This window comes from Xiphophorus maculatus, chromosome 5 (assembly GCF_002775205.1).
Source record: "Xiphophorus maculatus strain JP 163 A chromosome 5, X_maculatus-5.0-male, whole genome shotgun sequence".
NCBI lineage: Eukaryota > Metazoa > Chordata > Actinopteri > Cyprinodontiformes > Poeciliidae > Xiphophorus > Xiphophorus maculatus.
The window spans coordinates 4013543-4035499 of NC_036447.1; the positions used below are offsets into that span (position 1 = coordinate 4013543).

Consider the following 21957-nt stretch of genomic DNA (forward strand, 5'->3'; position numbering starts at 1 on the left):
AAACAAAGCAGACAAGTTGGTGTAAGTGTGATGGAGGCATTTAAAGGAGGCAAAGGCTACAAAACAATATCTAAACGACACTATTAGACTCAGTAGGTCTGGCCTATATGGAAGAAGTGGAGGAAGACCAACATACAAAATGATGTGTGGTGAAAACTAACATTACATCAGAAATTCCCTCATGGTGGAACAGTAAAGATTAAAAGCTGGTCAGAAGGAAAGATGGATGGTGTTACAGTGCAATCAAAACTTTTCACCTTCCAGCAGGACAATTCTAGTTTTCTGTATAAATCAAGACGCATCCCAGTTTTCAAAAGCCCTTGTTAAAGTCGAGAAATAATAAATTAAACTGAAAGTCATTTGAGACATTCGAAAGGTGATATTCACAGATGCTCAATGTCCAACCTGAATGAGCTTCTGCCATTTTGAAAAGAAGAATGGATAGAACAATATCTGTTGATCTGCAAAATTTAGGTGGAGACATACAGTGGACCTCGGTATTCACAGGGGACTGGAACTTCAACCAATTGTTAGATGAAATCCACTATTTTAATGCCTATTAAAATAGGTATTATATAGGAATGCCAATTTTAATAGTTCAAATGCCAAATTTACACAAATATCCATTAAAACACACAGTAATACCGCACTACCGCAGAAGCTACAGTCTTCTTTATTTCCACTTTTGGGAGTTCAGCCAATCAGCATAAAGAAAAATGAATTACGCTCTCGGATTGGCCCTTTGCAAATTCCAGCCAATAGCGTGTCAGATAGCATTGTCTACAGATATATTTATGATTAAATGAATGGCAATGTTGATTTATCAGTTGATATTTTTACCACTAACATTGGCAACAAAAGCTGTAAGGGCAACATTGTAGAGAAACACCAACGTCTTTGTGTAATGGAGACTCATGATGTTCTATGATTTGCTGTGCTGAGCAGCACTCCTTTGATGATGACACTATTTTACTTGGGTTGGTACCTAGAGCTCTTTTCATAATTACTTATGTTTAAGATAACTGCGATTTCTCACGAAGGTATTTAAATGCTACGTTTTAATGTACTTAACCACTGTTCTATGTTTCACTCAATGAGCTATTCTTAATTATAGTATTGCCAGGCAGTCCTAGTGACGGCAACATAGTTATTAAATGGAGGATTTCTATGGCGTAACAACAGTTAAAGTAGATTCTCTTTGGCAATCTGCTTTTCAAAAGTCCTAGAATTACCCAAAATAACACCTAACCTATTACAGCACATTTGTTGATGGCACTGTCCAACTAAATTCTCAGCATAGTTCTGCAGCACTTTGAAGAAGCCTGAGTGGTTCCCCACCCAAAGTATTTTTCCTGCGAAAGACATTATGGTTGACAAACTGAATGTCTCCAGAAACTAAAGTGTCTTAAACTTTGGATTTTGTTTGTTATGGATAGTAATGTCAGCATTTTATATGGTAATGTTTCACTTATCCTTACTGTTGCATTTCTTGCAAGCAACCATAAAGTTATGTTTAATAAACTTATAGTATACATGGGATTATATGAAAGCATAAAACCATGGGAATGTCTGTGGAAGTCTTTAGAGGTTTTTGTTTTTGTTGGTCCAGTATCGAAGTAAAAACTGTTTTCTCTGCTTGCAGGAAAAACCCAAACCAGGTGGACACCAGGACTGCCCATGTGCTGATGGAAGTGGCTGAGTTGCACAGGAAGCACCTCGGAGGTCAGCTTCTGTTCTCTCCCGATGGTCTGCTGCACATCATTCTGGGAGACGGTATGATCACTCTGGACGACATGGAGGAAATGGATGGACTCAGGTCAGATCAAAAGTCAAAAGAATCACAACGAGGACGTTTCAACACCGTGGTGTGACGGAAGATTGTGTGTGTTTGAATGCAGTGATTTCACAGGGTCCATTCTAAGGGTGGACGTGGACACGGACATTTGTACGTCGTCCTACTCGATACCACGGAACAATCCGTACTTTAACAGCACTAATCAGCCACCTGAGATCTTTGCACATGGATTACATGACCCAGGCAGGTAAGTAACGCATCCGAGATTCTTGGGGTGTTTTGTTGTGATACTTATTTATACCCTTGAGCTTTTTCCATTAGTCAGCAAGCAGCTTCAGCAATTACGGCTAGAATCTAGTGATCAGGCCTGAAATCTGCATATAGTGGACTCATACCTGAACCTTCAGTCTCATTGATTACTGCAGCAGTGTCTAAAAAATCAGACAGCTGCAGCTGATCCAGAACACTGCTGGTTACGTTCTCACTAAAACCAGGAAAGTAGAGCACATAATCCCAGTGCTAAAGTCCTTCCACTTGCCCCCAGTAGCTCAGAGAATAGACTTAAAAAAATACTTATGTTAGTTTATAAATCACTGAACGACTGAATTCATTAAAGATCTTCTGTAGTTGTAAAAACCTTCCAGATCACTAAGGTCTTCTGGTTCTGGTCTACTCTGCATTCCCAGAACCAGGACTGCTTTTCCAAACATAGACAACCAGCATTCAGCTTCTATGCTCTAATCTGAAACAAATTCCCTGAAAACTGCAAAACAGCTGAAACACTGAGCTCCTTCAAATCAATGCTAAAAACCCACCTCTTTAGAGCGGCTTTTGATTAGTAGTAACTAGAACATTGACCAACATATTTGATGTATATTTGTTTGATGATTTTGATTATGGCATTTGACAGTATGACGATTTTCTGGTGTAAAGCCCTTTGAACTGCCTTGTTACTCGACTTCACATTAACAACCACAAACTTCAACACAGTTTTTACTGGAACAAACACATTTCTTTCACAATCTTTTATAAAAAACCAAGGGGTGCACTCAGGTAACACTTTGTAAAATGAGTCTTTTGAAGAACGGCTCTGCCAGCTTATGAAATCTAGATTCCCACTTTTTTTGTCCATTCTTGGTAAAATAGCTCAAGCTCAGTCAGATTTAATTGAGGCTGTCTCTGAGCATCAGATCAAACTCTAAATTTGATTTAGGTCTGAAACAGTCAAACACATTAATAAACTTTAATATAAACTGTCGACCTGTAACTCTGGTTGTTTATTTATGGTTGTCGTCCTGCTGGGAAGGGAACATTCACTCAACCTCTCTGCAGATTTTTTTCTGCATTCCATGCATCTTACCACCTTCTCTGTCCCTGCTGAAGTCAGAGACTCCCACAGTATGATGCTGCCATCACCATGTTTCATGCGGAGAGGCTGTTTTCAGGGAAATTTGTGGTGTTAGTTTTCCGTCATATGTAGCATTTTGCAGGTTACAATTTGTTCCCCGTGTTTGGTGTGTCCCTTACATGGCGAGTAGCAAATTGCATCTGGATTTCTTCTCGTTTCTCTTTCACAAAGGCCAGATTTGTGGAGTGCAGCACTAATGATTGTCCTTCCGACAGATTCTCTCACTCAAACTCAAGTCAAGTGATTTATTGCCAATACGATAATCACAACCTTTGCTGCTTATACAAACATAAAAACATAATCAAAAAAGTAGATAGCTGCTACTTCGATCATAAACAGATAAAACGGTGCAGTGTATTATGAAAGACCCTGAGGAGACCCAAGCTTCCTGGGCAAAGTAGATAATGAAATTTATGAAAGATGTGAGCGTTCCCGTTATTTAGGAAACATATTCATCTGCATGTGAGCTTTAGGGTTTCTGCAGCTCCTCCAAACTTACCAGGGGTTGCTTGGCTGCTTCTATGTTTAACTCTCTTCTGTCAGTTTAGGTGGACATTTCAGTCAGAAGTTGTCTCCTTCAATTTTCACATGATTGATTGAACAGAAACGTTGGGCTATTGTTTTAAAACTTGACTCTACTTTAAACTGACCCATCTCCTGTGTTGCTTGGTCTTCATGGCCTTCTCTAGCAAACCTCCGAGGATTTTCTCAGACATCTTCCTGAAACATCTTCCTTTCCCTTCAGTTATTTGCTGTTTTGTTTTTGTCTGTCACATAAAATCCCATTTAAATATTCAAGTTAGTGGTTCTAATGTGACAAAATGTGAATAAATTAAAGGCTTATGATTACTTTGATTCTATTAAACTGCATTTGTTATCGTCCTGTGTTTTGAAGGTGTGCAGTGGATCGGCTGCAGACAGACAACGGCAGTCTGGTTATCCTCTGCACAGACGCCAGTGGTAAAAATACATCGGCAGGAAGAATATTAGAAGTTACTAAGGGGAAGGATTATGGTGAGTCACAATTCTCAAGATGTTTTTTTAAGAGTCATAATACTTACCTTATATTGTTAAGAAATAACTCACTGTTCTAAAATGTTCATGTTGTCCATCATAACAGTAACTATTCACATCATTTGCATGAGTTTTGTTTGATGCCATTACATTTTGAGTACAGAATGGAAATACTTCAGCCTCTTGGATAACCTTTCGAAAGTATCCCTTTAAAACTGACATCTGTTATTATAAATCAATTTCATTTCGCAAGAGCACATTGTTTTAGATAGAAATGTTGAAATCCCAGTGAAGGGTAAATGTCAAAAACCATGATTGGAACCAGAGATAATCTATTTTTTTGTGCATTTTGGATTGTGAAAGGGAATGTAAGTTGGGTCACATAAAAATACTTTAAAGGCTCTGAACAATAATGGCTAGAAATATGATGCCTAAGTGTTGAAAAGTACAGCAGAGAGAGACCTAGCTCTTCTTCAACTGAGTATCATTTAAGACACTTGTAGTCCAAAATCTCTCACCTGAATTTATTTCTTACTTCAGACCAGCTCTCATCTGGTTTTATGTGGGATCTCACCAGTCACCCTAGTTTGAAATGCACTCAACTGGAAAACAAGCATGCAGCTCCTCATGTTTTTTTAAAGTAGTCAAGATTCTTTACATTTTTATTTACCAGAGTGATTGTTTCCCAGAAAAGGATTCATATTACTTTAGTTGTACGATTTTCTTTTGTTACAAATGAAACCATCTCAGAAATAGATGTTTTCTACTATTTAACTCACAATTAAAATTGTATATTTACTCCTTCCCATTTCCAGTTTCTTGTGACATGCGTAGTGACAATAAAATTTAATCTAATCTAAAAATGCAACACATTCTTTTCTAGATTTAATAAAGAGTCACCAAAAACAAAACATTGCATTCTAGGAAAAGGTGCTGAATTATATTGCAGCCATATTAGATTTGTTCTTACAGGTAGCGAGCAGTCTTTAAGTTCATCAAGTTGGGCTTAAATCAAACCAATATCTCCTTATTCCTTCATAGAAAATGAGCCTTCTGTGTATGACCTGCAGTCCAGTGGAGGAGCGCCACCTGTGGGGGGCTTCATCTATAGGGGCTGCCAGTCGAGGAGACTGTATGGCAGCTATGTGTTTGGAGATAGAAATGGGTAAGCATGACTGATTTTCACATGTGAAGCATATGGGGGATGATCCAAGTGTCTCAAAGTAGTGTTTAATTTTTTTTTTATAGTAATCAGTCTAAATTTATGTTTCCAGCAGGAAAAGGGCTGAAACAACATCTGTTCTAGTGGGAAAGTGATTTAAAAACAGTCAAAATTAATGAGGAAATATAAGGATATCAGAAGAAAAAAGGAAAAGATATTGGAAAAATCTGTTCCTAAAGTTGACACATGCAGTAAGTAGCTGCACCCAGTTCCATCCATGTAGGGCAAACAGGTTTTCTGTTACTATCAGCACAGCAGTATTGCCCAATGAGTGTAAATGGAGCCTAGGCATCCTGTCTTGTGCTGTTCACACTTTCCCTTGGTTTGTAATTCATCCTGCTTCGCTGATGTCAAACTCTGACGCTCGAGTAAGCAAAGGAAGTAAATATTGTGCTGGTGCGCTATCAGGAGTTGGCACCGTGTTTAAAACAATGTGTGGTCGCTGAATTCTGTGTCTCATTACCATTTGGGAGCGCAGCGCTGTGGCTGTAGAAAAGCCCCGGCACGATGTTTGTTTTGAAACCAAAGCGGAGGTCTTAAATAACACCAATTGCGACTTTGGTTGGAAAAGAAGATTGATTCCTGAACCATATTATGAGAATAGTTCAGCCCTATTCCAGATATTAACTCAGGCTTTGTCGCAAAAACTGTGAATAATAAGTGTAAAATAAATCTTTCTGTTCCAGTTTGTTTCAGGTTAAAATTTCGCTCAACATTAAACGTTCTGTGTGTTTTGTTTGCCTCAGTAACCTGCGGATCCTCCAGAAGTCTCCCTTTGCCACATCGTCTGACAGCGAGCAGTGGCAGGAAAAGGCTCTGTGTCTGGGCTCGGTTTCCTGCGCCTCTTCCCTCGTGGGGCATGTCTTGGGTTTCGGAGAGGACGAACTCGGTGAGTACTGCAACAGAAACCCAAAGATCACCTCTTCCTCTCTAATAAACGAATCCGTCACTGAGCCATCAATCTTTGTCCTTTCCTGCTTCATCCAAATTGCTGCTAACAAACTAAGAGGCTTAAAGCACTAATCATTAAGCAGTTGAACAATTTACATGACCGATATTAGATATGTTAGTCTGCTTATTTTCACTTCATTATAATTCTTTTAGTCTCTTACTTTATAAAATTTTCCAACCTGGAGATTTAACTCAAGAAAAAAAGTCAGCTTCTCGTTTAAATGTCTTCTGCATGAGAGGTGAGACATTGTCCAGATCAAACAAGTAATGACCGTTTTTTATTAATGCACCACAATAACAATGACTTGAATAACTGAGAATGAAAACTATTTTTTCAGAAAAAAGGCCCTCCACACCAGTATGCATTCAGCCAGAAATCGGTCTTTGCGGAGGTTTAGTAAGGGTGAGATAAACAAAATCTTATCAAGTGTTTTTGGTCTAGTTTTTAGTGCAAATATTATAGAAGACTTGAAATGAAACAAAACTATCAACCTGATATAGGAGCTTGTTTTTAGTAAATACTTCCCTAATATTGAAGGAAAAGTATTAGTTACACTAGCAGATTATTTCTCTTGTAACATGGGAAAAATAACTTAAGTAGTTTTTTTAAATCAATATTAAGGAATTATTGACTTAAAATAGGTTATTATACCTTGCTGAAAAGTTACTTGTAAGTTAGATTTGTCTTATTTTATGAATACTAAGATATTTGCACAAAAAACTACACCAAAAATACTTGGAAAGCACAACTGTTGTGCTTTAAAGCCTATTAGGTGAGGAGTTTGAAAGTCACAGTGTATCCACACCAGAAGAGAAGCTGAAGTGAGACTTGTCTTCATGCTTTGGCTTTGATCCCCTCACAAACTACACTAAGCTAGCTCTTAGCACATGCTAGTCTGGTGTAGTTTGGTTCAAGTCAATGTTTGCAAATCGTTTGAGCTACACCTGCCAAACTGGCAGACCTGGGAGCATCTCAGGCTGGAACACGAAACACACAAGACAACATAGTTGTGTGATGCAGATTTGTGCCAATTTATTTGTAGGTATTGTAGTGACCTCTGACATTTGCAAATTTCACACTGTACTTCAAACATGGTAGATAATAATTTGATACAATAGTTGCAGTTTGTGGCTTTTAAGATTCTTTTAATGGGAATATATCTGGAAGGCTAACATGTTCAACAAGGTTAAGTTTTTTGTCAGACAAGATTAAAATATGTTGGTAATGTTTGACCTCGACATATTTTCACAAACACTGCAGTGAAGCACAATGCTCTTGACTCTGGCTGCTATTAGCACTGCGTCCTGCAATAACGTTCTCAGTTAGGAAGAGGAGCACCCACCTCTAAATTAGAGTGAATAATAATTTAAAAAGAAAAAATCATATGGCTGTTGTATTATTGCTAAATATTGCAATCAAGACAAGATCATGGAAACATCTTGGCACAGAAATGTTATCAACGGCAGTTTGACTTGGCAGGATTTTCTAGCATGCGATTGCTTTCTGACAGGATTTAAGAAAGTGGTGCCAGATCAGGACCATAACGCAGAGTGATTGAGATTTTACATGGTATGGCAAACAGTTTCTGACGTAAAAAATGGCGTTGGGGAAAGACGAGTGTCCCTAAAACACGAAAAGTAGAATCAATATTGAAGTCATTGCTCCAAAACAGTGTCTGAAGCAATGTTTTGCTTTGCTAATGATGTTAATTTCTAACAAGACAACTGTAGAAATGAACAGTTACTAAACGTAAACAGAGATGAATGCACTCGCACTTACTAAATGGTTGTCTGTGGGCTGTGATGTTTTGAATCAAAATGTACATATGATGTGAATTGCTCACACAGGCTTCATAAATGTTGGATCGCTGTTATTGCCAGGTCTTGGAGTTATTATTTGATGAGCTTTTTATAGATTCCTGCATTGGCTCATGCTTTGCCAGCAACGCTAGAATTATATGTCCCAATGAAGGGGCCTCACAGACACATGTTTACAATTTATCCCCGTATGGAATTTTCTTGCAGGCTTGTTCCTCATTAAATTATCCGCCTGTTTCCCAGTCATGAGTACCCAATTGTCCCATTAAACTTTTTCTTAAAGTGCCTTGGCTAGTGGAGCATTGTGGAAGCTTTAGCTACATTTATTTTCTTCATCTGTCCTTTCTTTTCATCCTCTTGTCTGCCTGTCTTGTCACATGTTATCTCTTTATAAATTGCTTATGTCTGCATGCTACAATAGACTTATGTAATCTAACGATAAAATATTAACAGGAATTTGCTGTGACTGTTTCACTTTTGCAGGTGAAGTCTACATTCTAGCGAGCAGTAAAAGCGTGGCACAGTCACACAGCGGGAAACTCTACAAGTTGGTAGACCCGAAAAGGTACACTCAGCAAATTCTTTTGTACTTTTTGTTCTATTTAATTGAGTCTTTGCTCAGTGAGTAAGTGATTCTTGTTTGTCCAGAAGGACCAACTAGTCCTTCACTCGTAATTTCATGCTGTTCTGTTTTTATGTTGTATCCCTCATGGTTCCAACTTACACAAATGAAAGCAGGGATCATAGTGTATCAGATTGCAATGCAAATATGTCTCTTTTTTTCTACTCATTTAGCTCTTGCCCTTCTCTACTTCAGGAGTGAAGTGACACTCGTATTTGTGTCGAACACATCCAGCACAGCTTTGTCAGTTTGGTACTCACATGCACCAAACAAATCCAGTGTTGTTTTAAACCAAAACACATGAATGATGTGTGTGTGTGGAAATAAGAATGTTCTGTAGCACAACAACAAAACAAAACAGAGAGGACTCCCAGCTATCACTGAACTCTGCTGTTTGGAACCATAAAAATTATTGGTACTAGATTAAAAAATCACCTAAAGTCCAAATCCAGCTGCCTGCAGCTTTCAACCAGTCAAAACACTGCACAGCATAATAACACCCTGGTACTGTGGAGTGATGACTCACAACAGCTGTGCTTTTATGGTGCATTAAAGTACTTCTGGTACACTAGATTGTCTAAATATATTTTCAAAAATTCCATTGTCATTTAAACATTTTTTTTGAATTCTCAAAGGTCTGCACATTTATTTTTCATCATTTTCAAGTGGTTTCATTTTTGTCTAATCCATCCATGCTGTAAGTGGCTTCACTCACTTATTCTTTATTAATTATTGGTTTTTCTTCATTAAAGTGAACCAAAAGCATCCCAAACATAGATTTTTGCTTAGCATTAGACCCCTATTAGATATATTGCAGAGTAATGATTGAAAATGTGCCAATTATTGGTCCAAAGATTCAGAATCATTATCAGATCAGTAATCCACAAAATAAATACTAAGCAACTCCTTTCCCAACTACAATTTCTGTCATTTTGTGTCTACATGCGTCATTTAAATGTATTTACTGTGATGCAGTTAGTCAGAGTTTTATTTAACTCTTATGTTAGGGGTATTTTTTCTGTTAAATTTACTACCTGTATCAAGAAACCTGCTCCACATTTTCTTTTCTTTTTTATGAGCGATACTTCTCCACACACTAAACCTCAAAGAAAAACAGAAATTGTTCCAGAACAGCCTAAACATCATGTCAAGTAATAACACTTTTCAACAGGTCGTCACCCGAGCGCCTTTTCAAAAAAGAGTTGAGCAGAAACTAGTGGATAATATTTCAAAACTGTTATTGTAAGGAAGGAACTGCTAGTAGCTAAACTGATTAACTTGTATGACTCCGTTGGTGGTGTTTTACTGAAAAGTTCACCTGTTCTCAACCATTTTAATGGGCACATTTGGGGTAAAAGTTGACGCATGTGTCACAAGGCTTCAGCACACACACATCGATTTTCCAGAGTGAAACCCAATCTCTCTGTGTGCAGTCTAATACTCAAATATTTGATGCTCCGCAACTGTAACGTGCAGGGAAATGTGCAGGGAGTGTGCATGAAAGCAACTTTATCATTTATAAATGTGCGTGTCAGTAGGTCATAATCTGTTCCACATGCATTCAAGTATTAAAAATCATTTTGAAAATAAGGGCTCTATAAAACCCATGTGAAAAACATTTGTCTCCCAAACTGAGGAAAAAAATATATCCCACACAGTACGGGAGGAGCAAGCTAAAAGTCACAAGAAAGAAAACAGTTCAGACATAAAGAGACTTTGTTTTTCAAACCAATTTTGTTTTATGCGCCTAGCCAAACCACAGCTGATGTTTCCACCTATCTTATCATCAGCATTCTGCTGAAGATGGATGAGAACGTTCTCGTAGGACTGAAACTAACCACTCAAGTCACGAAGTCATCAAGTGGAATGTAGAGAGAAAATCCCTGATCTGTTTTATTGCTTAAAGGTTTGTCATGCTTGATTGAATCAGACAGATCAAATAAGCAAAGCAGACTCTCAGAAGGAGAATTTGTATGCATCAGATTCATAATAGAAACGTATTTGCAGCTGATTATTCCTGAGTGACGACAGTGCCACCCAGGCATTCACGCAATTAATGAAACCGCAGATGTTTCAGAGGGGCCCTCGTGGCTTGCTTTGTATTTATGTTTTCTGGAGTGGCTGCTGAACGCGTTTCTCCAACAGAACAGTTCTTTCCACCATCAACTGGATGTGTTTAGTCTGACCGGACCCTGTGGTACTGGAGGCCCAACTCCTAATACACACGACTTCGTTATTAGGATCTTGTTACAAAGAGAATAGAGAGGGGCTGACGAGGACCGAAGCAGCTAACGTGTCTGACCGTAGCACGTTATCAAGTCTGGTGGTCTTTTCACATCCAGACCCTAAAGCTTGTTCAGACCGAGCTTTGCTTTGGGGTGTAGTGGGTTTTGTGGTCCGGTACAGCATCTTGGGCAGTGTTCTCATCGACTTTATGTTTGGGAACATAGAGAAGCAGAGGGAAAATGGTGGAACTGTTAGCGGGAGCGGTAAAGGCTTACAAAAAAACATCAGCCATAAAATCGCTCAGCAGTGTTTGTGTAAACATGTCCTGGCCAGATGACTTCATTCCTAGGTATTTGTTTGTCAGTTGGAGTACCCCTCCAATAATAAATAGGCCACCATGCATTTTGAAACACTCTGAATGTGTGCGGTATGACTGATTTGAGAGGAAGAAAAAAAATGTTGGAGGGGGCTTATTTGTGGCAGAGCAGTGGGATGAAAATATTTCAGAAGATATAATCTTTATATAACCACCATAATTATTGCCACAGCTTTGGGCATCAATGCATGTGTGTTGTGCCGCAACATTCAACAACAAGGTAAAAGAAAGTGCTTTACATAGAATACTAATGTAGCTCACAGCAGGTGGGCAAAGCAGCAGGTTAACGAGACTGAGACTTGAGTTTCATTGAGACTCGTCTGTTGTCTAACCACTTATTTACAGTTATAGTATTTTAAGAATACATTTTAAAATCCTTGTTTTGTAACGATTTATCTCTGACACTGTGATCTTGCCTCTCCTCCCAACATAAATTATTGACCAGCAGCAGATATATTTGTTCCTGCTTTAATTCTGTTAAAATTAACAAAAGTATTTCTATTTGTTAACTATCAGAACTTTTTTTTTCTTCACTTTTTAATTTTTTTTGTTAAATTTTAAACTTTACACACATTTTCACACTGTAGTGGACCGGTTAAATGGAATGGACAGACATTTATTTGGTATTTAGTGGAAATTTGGCTCTTTTTGCTTGACAAACTTGTAGCTTAGGCCTTTGGGCTGCTTTCCTTGCACACACCTTTCTAGCTAGGCATAATTTCTTAATTAAGATCAATGCCCAAAGACGAACCAGATTTGTTGAGCTACTTAGTTCTCTATCTCATATCTTTCCTGATTTTCTTTGATTTCCCAACGGTGTCACACACAAAGCGCTATTTAAGGTTAAATTGGATCCATAGGTGTGCCTCCAGTTAACATAGGACATAGTTTCATAATTATGCTTTCCCAAACAGTTTGAAGGCATAGTAATCTAAGTGAATATACTGTCAGCTTCTCAATTTGAACTAAGTAATAAAGCATTCTCTCAATACTTTAGCAAATGTAAATAATTTTAGCCCTAAATGGCCTTAAACAGCTGCGGTTCAGTCTGATTCAGTGTCAGGCAGTGAGAAAAACACAATGTATTTTCATACAGCCATTGTTAGTAAAAAAAGAGCTAACCCTGGTGATGCTTTCTAGTGTAAAATACTATTTGCCTTTCTGATCAGTGCGACCCTTCGCCACAGATAACAAGAGAGAGCATCACCAGGAAGGATATTTCACATATTCAAGGCTTTCTCAACTGGAGGCTCACTAATTTTCTTCAGATAGGCTCCCCGTTTATGAACTGTGTTAGCTCCGGAAGTTACAAATCTCTAATGTGTTCAGAAAGCGGACATGGGGTGCTTCTCTGTGGGTTGTGTGTATGGATGCAAACTGTGTGGGTGGTGGCTACTCGCACATCTGTGAGTCTTTGTGAGCATGCGTTGCGTTTGCTCCCAGCACCCAGCAGGAAAAAAAAGAGGCCTTTTCTCTATTTCCCTGTCCCTCTTAAATCTTCCTACATCTCTGCTGTGGTCCTTTCCTTCACAAAGCTGCATGCCAGCCCCACTGAATAGCCCCAGATTCTACAATGCACAGTAAATTTCTCGCACAAAGAGAAAACAAGGAATGAAGCTACAAAAGGAGCCTGCAAACAATGGAGTCAGATGACAAAACAGCAAAGGAGACCACACTGGGCCGTTTGATTAAGCCATTGTTAAGGTGCACAATGTACACCACTCCATAGCGCTTTTCTCACATATACCTCATGTCAGTCAAACAGGGCTCACAAGCTAACAAGCTAAATACGCCCCGGCTTCCATGAAGATCAGAACTGAAACTAAATTTTAAAAGAATACTTAACAAACGTCTGAAACAACACAAATGTATGCGTGATTTTTTTCCTCTATATATTGTGTGAACAGCTGTTTCCAATCCTGAATATTATCCTATAATATATATTATATAGTAATGTAAATGCAACCATCGGAGTTGAGTCATTTGTATCTTTTTCTGTGAATTTATCTGACCGACGTGAGCGCAGTGTTGCCTTTTTTACTCTCTCACTATCACACATGCACCACCCCTTCCAAAGTTGATAAATTCCCACAGTGGCTGTTGACCCAGCTGCCTTTGTCAAGTGGCGCTACCAGCAGGTGCTGTTTTCACAGCCTCCCTGGCAGCAGTACAGGCTGTTCAGCAGTGCTGCTGACCCCTGCCTGCTATTAACAGTGTTCGCTACAGACCCCCCAACTCTCCAGGGACTCTTACTCTTTCTCTTTTTCCTTCTCTTTCTGTTTTCTTCCTTTTTTGCTCTTTTTTTAACTACATGCAGCCTGCAGCAACAAAAGCGAACAGGCATGGAGTCTGCAGTTGGGTGCTGATGGGAGCATGGGAATCAAACCCCCTCCCTCCCCACCTTCAATCGTGAAATTAAAAGCCATTACAGCACATGAACAGCCACTTTATTGTCACTGCTATCAGTCAATATGTTTATCAGAGCATTTGGTGGGTGTCTTTTAAGCAGAGAGGTAAACAGAAATATCAAAATATATATTTTATCAAGGTAAATCATCTCTTTTAACTGACTGCAACCTTGAAGGTAGGTGAGAAATGTGGAATGATACGTGATTGAAGAGTGTAAAAATTCCCAAACCAATTCCTCAGACTTTTAAGACAGTAGGTCAACCAGCGATGGCCACACTTCGCTAATGCACTAATAGTGGCGCTGATTTTTCGTTTTGTATGTTTGCTTACATTGAAAGCGTTTAGCACAGTTAATTTTTCAGGACAAATTCTCATGTGCTAATTTTCTTGGCTGTTTTGTAAACTTACTGTTGAATAAAGTTCAACATCTGTGTTTAAGTTTTGGTTATAGACTTAAAAACTCTTCAAGAGGTTAGACGTTCATATTCATGCTTTTATTTTAAAGTGGTGAAGACTATTTATGCAGCACTTCCATTTCCTCTCCTCACTTTGTTTTTCTTTCCCAAACATGAAACATACAGGAACAAAATAAGACAGGGACAGTTTAGAAAAAATAAATACAACATATAAATTATAATGTTAAAATTAATTTTGTGCCCAATAATTGTAGTTTGTCTTGCAGTTAGCGCTTTAGCATTAGCTTCTGCTAAGTATAATGTTGGTGTAGCGCTTTAGCAATAGCTAATGCTTACTAGTGCTTTAGGGTTAATACAACTAACTTTTTCTGGTAGCAGTGCCCAAAACTCAGGTGATTAAAAAAAACTAAAATTCAGGATTCTGACTATGACTAAATGCAGGTCAGTTTATAGAGTGGTAAAAAATGCTATTAAAGCACCTGTGATGGTGGAAGGCACAAGAAAAAAGGAGGAAATCAATCACTGCCTGTTTATCAGTGGATAAACCAGCAATGAAGTCTACTACTGTTGATCTTGCCATCATTTCAGTCAAATAATTAAGTCTCTATTGAAAAATAGACTGTTTGTTAAAATTGCAGCACAAAAATATTCTGAACAATATTCTGATAAATATGGATTTCATCACAATGTAAGAGGATAGAGCACAAGAGCAAAATAAAATGTTATTTTATGTTTTTTCTTTTATAAATCTTACACAAGGTCACACAAAACACTTAGCCGTCTTTTAGTCAGGTCAATGATATCAACCACAGGTGGACGTTATATTCATAAAGAAACTTTGGCTCAAAAGGAAGACATTTTCAACACTCGTCCTGAACTGCATCTAGTTTTGGCCTCTGCTGCTGAATGACCATTTGCTCTTAGACCATGATTGATGAGGCTCGTTCTCTAATGGCCTAAACATCACACACACTGACTTCACCTCTCATGCTTGTTGCCTCTCATACCAGACTGAGTCGACCAGAGTCCAGTGTGTTACTGTGTGTTGGGTTGTCCAGTGTTTTGTCCCTCAGCACAACAGAAATGTTAACGCAACAATATTTCTTTCTCCCCCACAAACAGACACACTGATGTGTTTGTACATATGGGGGTGTGTGTTTGTGTGTGGCCCAGTGTACAACAGACACTTCACATTTGAACTTGATTACGCACTCTGTATTATTTCCAGACTCATGGAGCGTGATGTGAAAAGATTCAGTTTCAGCCCATTTGCCGATGTGCGTGTCTGGATGTTTGTCTTAATACGGAACGGTCGTAGTGTGTCTCTTTGGTTCTCAAACTTGACACATATGGTGTGGAGATGTTTGTGTTTGTGTCTGTGTGAATTTTCCAAGTCATGTTTATATCCGAGAAGTGGCCTTGTCCTAGCCATATGAATTGTTTTGCTCCTCAGATTGGAGAAATATAAGAGGGGCAACCACAAAAAAACAGAATGTACAAGGATTGTTACAGTGCTCTGCACAAGTAGTCATTTTCTGCCTCATTATAGCCACAAACTTCAATGTATTTCACTGGGATTTTATGTGACAGATTTGCTCAAAGTAGTATTATGTAAAAGTGAAAGGTTTCAGTTTATAGTTTTACAAATAAAACTCTTTAAAAAAAGTGCGTTTAGCATTTGTGTTCAGCCTCCCTTTGAGTTTTAGGTCAAATTCAGCACAAGAAGTGTAAATCTCGGCATAAATTCAGTTGTTCTGTAAAGGCTTCAGAGGTTTGTTAGAGAAGATTACTGAACAAACAGCATCATGAAGACCAAGAAATACAACAGAAAGGTCAGGGGAAAGGTTATGGAAAAGTTTAAATGGGAGTTAAAGAAGAAGAATGTATGAGTCTGGCTAAGCTGGAAATGTACCAGGAGATGACCCAACATCTCTACCTAAACTGGTAGGCTGGACATTTAACAGAAATAGAAGTAGCCAAGACATGCGTAGCTGCGGAGGCTGACAGCTCAGGTGGGCTCAAATGCACCTAGATATAGGGCACCAGAGGTTTGGGTTTGTCCTGCAACCAGTGGGTTGTTGGGTTGTTGGGGACCCATGTCAGTCACTTTGCCATCGTTTCCTTGAACAAGACATTTGTTTTACCTGCTGGTGGTAGTTCTGTGAGTCCATGGTAGCTGTGAATGTGGTTTACCAGTAGAGCTGGGCTTTAAATCAATTTGATCAAATAATTTAATTTTCTGTTTTTGAAGAGAAAATTTTTGGAAAAGTGGGTTTTTGTTCCACCAATAAACTTTTGGGTTTCTGTAACTCAGACCGATGTCGGTCTACCTAGAGCCCGCCATCTTGTTTTCCAGCTTGTATGCATTTTGAATTCAGGTCAACTTCAGATGGGAAGATTTAAATAAAGGCAAGATCTGAAAAATATGTTCTGTCTTTACTAATTCTTTATAAGAAACGACAGTGAGAAGAAAATAATCCATAATCAGAAATAAGATTTTGTATGAAACAATTGTAGATTTTATTTTTAAGCCACATCGACTGGTCCTTCCTGCCACCATGAATGAATTGGTTAATGACTGATTATAGTGTAAAGTGCTTTGGAGTCCCCAGACTTCATTAAGCCCAAAAGTAACATAGTGTTTCCTGATGCAGTGAGACACTGAATTCCACATCATTGATCCCATCACACATGCACTATTCAGAAAAGGTGAGCATCAAAAGTGCCACGCATACTTCCACAAAATGTCCTTCATTTTGTCAGGTTCAGACCTTTATGCAAACCACACATCTCTCAATAGTCAGCCCACATGGCAAGATAGGAAACAGTGTGACAACAGCCCAACATTATTCATCACCCTGAAAACACAATATCTAAGGAGATCCATGGTGGGGGCAACATTATTCTGTGGGGAGGGGAACATAGATGGAACTCCATACAGTTTAGTTCTAGAAGAAAACATTTTAGAGGCTATAAAAACTTGTTCTGTCGAAGGGTAAACTTATACCCAGTCATGACTCAAACCATACGCCCAGAGCTACGTTAGAGTGGCCTAGTCAAAGGATAAGTAAAGTGTGATGGATATTATGTGGCAATCAAATCTGACTCATGCTGGTGTGATAAATTCACGGCAGACTTTTATTTGTGAAAATTGTGGAAACCGGTACTCATTTTCCCCCCACTTTCCAATTATGCACTACTTTGTGTTTGCCTGTCAAAAACCTCAAAATGAAATGTAGTGAATGTGTGTATTTATTCTGCCAAAATGTGAGACTTCAAGAGATATGAATAGTTTTGAACGACTTTGTAGTTCCTCATTGGCTGCTGTCCTGCATGTTATTGTTGTTGTCCTAGTCCTTCACACTGATTTATAAGCTCTTAACATTTAGAAAGTTTATAGCTGTTTCTTCTGGGACTTATAAAAAAACAATGGCCTCATGACTCAAATAAAAGGAAAATCCTCATAAAATGTAATTAAAAAAGCAAATAAATTGTTACTTACTCCTTTCTTGTTTTCAGCCTCACCCTTCAACGTGCAGCACTAAAATGTGACCGAAGTTTTCTTTCACTCGCACTTGGATTTCATGTTTATAGACGCAACATAAGGAAGATGCTTTATAGGATTTATTACCAATGAAATCAGTGAAGTCCAGTGTGTGTGTGTGTTTTCTGTACCTCTGTATTTAGAACAACCAACTATAGTCACAGCTGCAAGTATCTAAGGGTATCCCTTCACCAGTTTTGCATTTGTAGAATCTGAAATAATCCTACATTTTCTTGTGAAATAGCTCAACTTTAAAATTGATATTTTGTCCATCTTCTTTTTATTATTTTATCTTTTTTACATATCCTGCTCGGCAGTGTAGCACTCAAAATTGTTGTCAGTGTCAAGGTGAAGCCCAAAAGATTTACTTTCACAAGTGGAACATCATAACTATCTAGGCAAACAAAATAGAATTGGATTCAAGCGGACTAAACAGGACTTTGGGTGAATGCACCCAAAGTGTCCAAATAGGTTCACTTATTAGCATAATGTTTGGGAATTAGCAGATTGTTTTAGATCTTCTGTGATAATATCTGCTAAGTTTCTGCTTCATCACATTGACTTTGATCTTGTTCTTCTCTGCAGGCCTCATTCCCCCAAGGAGTGTCAGCGCCCGGTGGAGCCACCAGAGCTCCTAATGACAGCTTGCTCCAGAAACTGCAAAAACGGACATTGCACTCCGACTGGCAAGTGCTGCTGCAGCCCCGGCTGGGAGGGACCCTTCTGCCGAATAGGTTAGTATTATTTAAGGCTGCAACTTCATCTATTAATCATATAAACTGGCACACGCTGTAGATTTTTCTTCTAAGCCTTTTTGTACAATATTAGAAATACATTAAAAGATGCAAATATACTAATAATGAAATTACTATTATTCAATTGAATTTTTATTATTTAAAAAAGGTAATACCATAGCGTTCCTTTTGATCATTTGTTGCCTCTGTAGCTAAAACAATACTTCAAGCATCAACATGTGAAAAGTTCAGCCTTTTCTACTTGACCTAATATCAATACAGTCTAGAGTTGATCTCTTGATTGTTTTTTGGATTAACAGATTAATAATTGGATAACAAAAGCATGCTTAACAGGATTTTTTTCCCCCAGAATTAGAACCTGGCGAAACTTAAACAATAGGTATTTATACACTGAAGGTCATTTTAACTTAAATACAATATATATATATATATATATATATATTTTGTAAGTTTTAGCTTAATTATTGCTCTGAATATGCTGCTCTGAAAATTGCCTTTTTTGAGTCTGTATACTCCAGTTGGTGATTAATCAATTACTAAATTAGTTGACGATTATTCAATAGTTGATTAATCACAATTGATCCAATTAATTGTTTCAGCCTTATTACCGTTAGGACTAAAATACATTTGTTTTTTTCCTCCCGACATGTACAGTAATTGAAGTTTTAATTTTGGCATAAGGCTAATTTTTGTGCTTTTCTGTGACTGTAGCTAAATGTGAACCAGCCTGTCGCAACGGAGGAGTCTGCATAGAGCCAAACAAGTGCCTGTGTAAGAGCGGCTACTCTGGCGCTCAATGCGAGAAGAGTGAGCGGGGGATGCCCAACGACCAGGAGAAAGACGGCATCCTGGATCACATCATCGACATGACCTCGTACCTCTTGGACCTGACCACCTACATCGTATAGGGGCGCGCGGAGGGGCCTGCTCCCCGCCGCCACATTGACACAGATCTACCTATCACCGCCAGCAAACTCGTACCAAGGCGTCATTAACGTGGCTATGTAATCTCCCTCACCTGAGTGCAAACGAGCGCGCACACACAAACACCACAGATACACCCGGGATCCCTTCAGACTGCTTTGGATCCACTCTCATCCTAAAGAAACTCTCCCTCCTCTCGCCTATAAGCTATTTGCTCTGAGCACCGGGCCTGGCATCCAAGCCGTGTTCACATTGGAAGAGGCCTGCAGACATTTCTTCACCCGCTCTCGGCTGCCTCCACAGCTTCAGGAACTTATCTGGAACGGACCGCACCAAACCGAGACTCTGGCTCTTCTTCTTTTTTTCAGGGGCTTACTAAGACCAGTTTCAGGACTTTGTTAGGGATTAAAAAGCCTGGCTCAGCTCGAGAACCAGTTCATTCTCAGTCAAAAGCAAAGACATCCACCTGCAAACGCAAATCATTGAAGGAAGAGAAGCCACATTGAGCCTGCATTTGTAAAGATTATGTTGTATCATCTATGATGTTATCTTTAGTTAGTGGGCACGTTGTCATGACAACTAAAGCAAACTGCAGTCTGCGTACTTTGTTTTCCACCATTCATCTATTATCAACATAGAGAAGATACGAAGAGGAGCAGCAAAAGCAAATGAGGTGGATTAGCAGTGATGGTGTCATGCAGGACATGTTACTGTGGAATGTCGTCTGAACTGTTAGCATGTCAAAGGCCTCTTCAGATTTGTTGCAAGACTGACTGCTAGTGCTCACAGCATCACCATCCACAACTACTCTTTGAAGATGCCAGGATTAAACAAGTTTCAACATTTAGTTTACCTTTGAGATTAATAAAGTATTTTTAAATTGAATCGAAGAAGCAAAAACACAAAGAACCAAACGAGTTTCAGGATTCTGAATGCGTATCTGGCTTTCATGCACTGTATTCCTTTTCACTTCCTGAAATGAATTTTGACGTTAATAAACACCAGAAAAATCACAGGCTTCCACCAACAAACGGAGTTTAATGTCACACACTGAAACTAAAATCCAAACTCTAAACTACAAAGGGAAGAAACAACACAGTGATGTATATTTCCAATAGAGCTTACTACTTAGCATCGCAAAAAAAAAAGAATCTAGCATTACTCTCATAGAAGAGAGTTTATTTTTTTAATCGTAATAATATATGGGAGAATATGATGTTCCTAGAAGGCAGTTTTACACTAAGCTTGTCAGGTCATGTTGTACTTATATATATATATATATATATTGCAGCTTTTAAAGAGACACGTGTGGATTTTTATTTCTTTTTTTTTTTTTTTTTGGTCAGTGTTAATGTATTGCATGTCTGTGCCTGCATAGAATAACTCACCACAGTTGGGGGAGGACATCTATTTCCCCTGACATATGATTATATTACCACTGTCAAAAATGTGTCTCTGTTGTGAGATGATCAAAGATGGAGTCGGGCCTCCGAGTCGCAGTGGAAGTAGCTCACAGTCAGGGCTAGATCTTATCCACCAAGAGCAGATTTTTGAATAACCGAAGGGAAAATATTCGTCGTGACTAAACTGTCTCATGAGCAACAAAACGTTAAACACAGCTGGGATTGTCAGGAGATCCATCAGTGCGTGTTTTTTAGTTGGCTCACACAGGCATTCATGCATATGCATACACTCATTCCTTTAATTGATCTTTTTATTTTTTTCCCCCAAAGTTATGAAAATGAGTCCAGTTCTGTTTAACAGTTTGGATGGTAAAAAGTTTTTATTTTGTTTTGTTTTTCTTCTACGTGTACTTTAAAAAGCAAATCCAATAAATTCTATATTTGTCGTTCATCTCCTGCTTTGCTCGGCTCTACCTGGGTTTAATGTATCAGGATGGAATATTCATGCTGTAAAATGAAAAAAAAATCATAACTTTTTTAGCACTTAATGTGAAAGTTGCATTGTAGCTGCTGAGACGGCATGGGGTGAATAGAATAACCGTTTTCATTATTTAAGTAGTTACACAAATAAAATAATTATTTAAGTTCTCTATTTTGTTTTTACCATTGTACTGTATGTGACATTTTTTTTATTCTTGTATTGTAAATAAAACTAGGGATTACTCTGTTTCTCCTCAGAAATATCAATATGTCTATTAAAATTTATAGCATGTGTTCAAAACTCGTCTCTTTAATTCTCACTGTTACTTTTGTACACTTATATGTTCGTTTTAAATTTACAAAAATATTTTTAACAAAAAGTTAATGGAAAACTAAGATTTTTACGTTTTCAAATTAGTGCACAGTACATTCAAATATTAAAGAATGACAATAAAGCAGATGAAAGATAAATTGCTAAGACGTTAATTATTATAAAAGTCAGATCAAGTGTAAGCAAAGTAACTATTTAACGAAAAAAAAAAGATTAAGGCCATTCTAGATATGACAGAAAATGTGGCCATGGAGGAGTATAAT

At 38.3% G+C, this 21957-nt stretch overlaps 1 protein-coding gene across 2 annotated transcripts in view; it reads left to right on the forward strand.

Moving 5' to 3' along the window:
* hhip (hedgehog interacting protein) overlaps positions 1-21630 on the forward strand; it is a 39702-nt gene extending 18072 nt beyond the window's left edge. For both annotated transcript variants that reach the window (XM_005797585.2, XM_023334379.1), the window contains exons 6-13: positions 1643-1816; positions 1899-2042; positions 4099-4217; positions 5259-5382; positions 6186-6328; positions 8692-8773; positions 18387-18535; positions 19268-21630. In XM_005797585.2, coding sequence (XP_005797642.1) covers positions 1643-1816; positions 1899-2042; positions 4099-4217; positions 5259-5382; positions 6186-6328; positions 8692-8773; positions 18387-18535; positions 19268-19464 — 1132 coding nt within the window. In that variant the 3' untranslated portion in view covers positions 19465-21630. The remainder of the gene's footprint in view (positions 1-1642; positions 1817-1898; positions 2043-4098; positions 4218-5258; positions 5383-6185; positions 6329-8691; positions 8774-18386; positions 18536-19267) is intronic.
* Positions 21631-21957: the final 327 nt, after the last annotated feature.